At 69.4% G+C, this 2,421-nt stretch overlaps 1 protein-coding gene across 1 annotated transcript in view; it reads left to right on the forward strand.

Moving 5' to 3' along the window:
* Positions 1-2,014, forward strand: part of LOC105302975 (putative ciliary rootlet coiled-coil protein 2) — a 71,861-nt gene extending 69,847 nt beyond the window's left edge. The window contains exons 27-28 of the mRNA XM_023521081.1: positions 935-1,146; positions 1,928-2,014. Coding sequence (XP_023376849.1) covers positions 935-1,146; positions 1,928-2,014 — 299 coding nt within the window. The remainder of the gene's footprint in view (positions 1-934; positions 1,147-1,927) is intronic.
* Positions 2,015-2,421: the final 407 nt, after the last annotated feature.

Consider the following 2,421-nt stretch of genomic DNA (forward strand, 5'->3'; position numbering starts at 1 on the left):
CGATGGGCCTCTGCGGGTCAGAGGCAGGATGGTGACCTGACCCCACGCCCCTTCCACTCACCCTGGCCACGGCTGCCACATGGTCCAGGGCAGGGCTGGGTGTCCATGTCCCCACCCAGCCAGCCCACAGGGGACCCAGAGCCCTTCACAGAGGCACCCACGTGCTCCCTAGGGAGAAGGCTGGCCTGACGCACACCCTGTCAGGAGGCCACTGCAGGGTCTGCTCTTGCAGATGTGGGGGGACACAGTGAAGGCAGGGGCCGAAGAGCCGCTGGGACAGCCCTGGGTGGCCTGCACCACCCAGTGGACAGGCCCTGGGACAGAACCAGCAGCTGCAGCTCCGCTGGGCGGGTGGGCCCAGGGGGCGGGGGCGTCAGGTGGGTGTGGGACAGACCTACACAATGCGCACGCACAGACGGCCAGCGCGGGCCGGAGCTTCCCACGCAGGGCGCATGCAGACGGCAGTGGCATCCACGGAGTCACACCTGCAGCCCAGGCAGAGCTGAAACCAGGCCCCCGGGCTCCATGGCCCCCATGGGAGTGGGGGACAGTCAGGGGACCTCGTGGCCAGTGCGTGAACCATGACGGGGCGGGAGGGGGAGTGTGGGAAGCACAGGGTGAGGCGGTTCTGTGGGCAAGTCCGGGGCTGCTCCCCTGTGAGTGTTGGGGTGCTCTCTCCTGCATCGCTGGACAGAGCCCCTGGCCCAGACAAGGAGTTTGCAAGTTGGGGAGGCGGCAAGATTCAGCCCGTGAGACCCCCAGTCCGGCCAAGCAGAAACAGGGTGCCATTAAAACCGACATGACCCCACCCTGAAGGCCCGTCGGGGGGGCCATGGCCAAGACAAGGCCCCGGCCCACTCGTCACCCCTGGGCTGGGGCCCGCACCCCAGCAGAGAGCAGTGGGCCAGCTGAGGGCTGCACAAAGGCACACCAGCCCCAAAGGCGAGCGGACAGCGGTACGGTGCCCACGTTCTCACCCAGGTCCAGACGGCAGAGCCGGAGCAGCTCCCAGAGCTGGCTGACCAGCACCAGCAAGAGCTGGCCGCAGAGACCGAGCGGCCGCACAAGGCCCCACTGCAGGCCCCACAGGCCCTGAAGGCCCAGGAGCGGACCCAGCAGCAGCGGGCGAAGGTACTGGAGCCGCAGGTGCAGGGGACCCAGCGCCCCGGGCAGAGACAGAGGGAGAGGCAGGGAGGGCCCGGCACCCCCCGAACACCGGGCAGGGGCCCCGCCTGGCTGGGGCGGGGAGAGGATCCTGGGCCAGGCCTCCACTGCCCCACCTGGAAGGGGTGAGGACAGTCCCTCAGTCAGAGGTCACTCGTGTGAAGTGTCCAGACCATGCCTGGCAGGCAGCAGCTGCAGCAGAGTGGCCCCTGCCCCGTCCCTGAGTCAGGAGGGGAGAGGAGCGGAGGTTCTGGGGTGAGGGAGTAACGAGGAGCGATCGAGCCTTGGGTGTGCAGCTGCCCTGCCCCCAACGCACACGTGTGCATACGCGTGCACACACATATATGTGTGCACACGCACACATGTGCGCGCACACAGGCACACCTGCCAGGGCCGACCCACAGGCTCCAAGCGGTCAGAGGCCTCATTCTGCAGCCGAGGGAACCATGGCCCGGAGAGGTAAAGCCACGTCCGCCGAAGCTGCAAGCCAGAGCATTTCTTTCCTCACTCTTTCTGGGCGCACTCGTGGCCTGAACAGAGGGGCCCTGTCCGGCCCCCGTGGCTGTGCGGTCGCCCGGGGCCCCAGGTCCCCCCGGGTGCTGTCCCTGATGAGGGCACAGTGCGTCCCTGTCTGTCTGCCCGATGTCACGGTCCCTCGCACACCGCCTCTGGGAGCCGTGGACTGTGGCCTCCAGCCCTTCCTGTCAGACCGGGGGACCCTGGCCGGGGACCCCCGTCCCACCTGTGCTCACACCCTCTGCAGGTGGCCGGCCTGAAGGAGCAGCTCGACCGGGAGATGCAGCGGCAGCGACATGCCCACCTCGGCCCCGCCTTCCGGGCCAAGAAGTGAGCCCGCCGCCGGCCCTGGGCAGCCTGCCCGCCACAGCGCTGACCAGCGGGGCAGAACCACTCACGGAAACCGATGTCCTTCTGGGTCAGAGGGCGCCGAGCTCAAGGGGCGGGCGTGGGGCGGGCAGAGGGACGCAGGCCAAGGCCAGAGCCCAGCGCTCGGCCCAGGAGCCCCGTGTCAGCAGGCACCCTCTGATCCCACTGGCCACCGAGCTTCCGGCCCCTGGGACCAGGGCCCCTGCCCTCCAGCGGCCCCTCCCCAGCCTCAGACGGCCCCGCGGCTGCCCCGGGCCCAGTGCTCGGCTTCCCCCCGGGACCCACTGATGCGGCCAGAGCTCGGTGCCAGGCCCGTAGGGCCATGGGCCACATCCGCACCCCGGCTCTGTGAACACGGGGAAGCGTGTGGCA

Source organism: Pteropus vampyrus, unplaced genomic scaffold (assembly GCF_000151845.1).
Source record: "Pteropus vampyrus isolate Shadow unplaced genomic scaffold, Pvam_2.0 Scaffold291, whole genome shotgun sequence".
Classification (NCBI taxonomy): domain Eukaryota; kingdom Metazoa; phylum Chordata; class Mammalia; order Chiroptera; family Pteropodidae; genus Pteropus; species Pteropus vampyrus.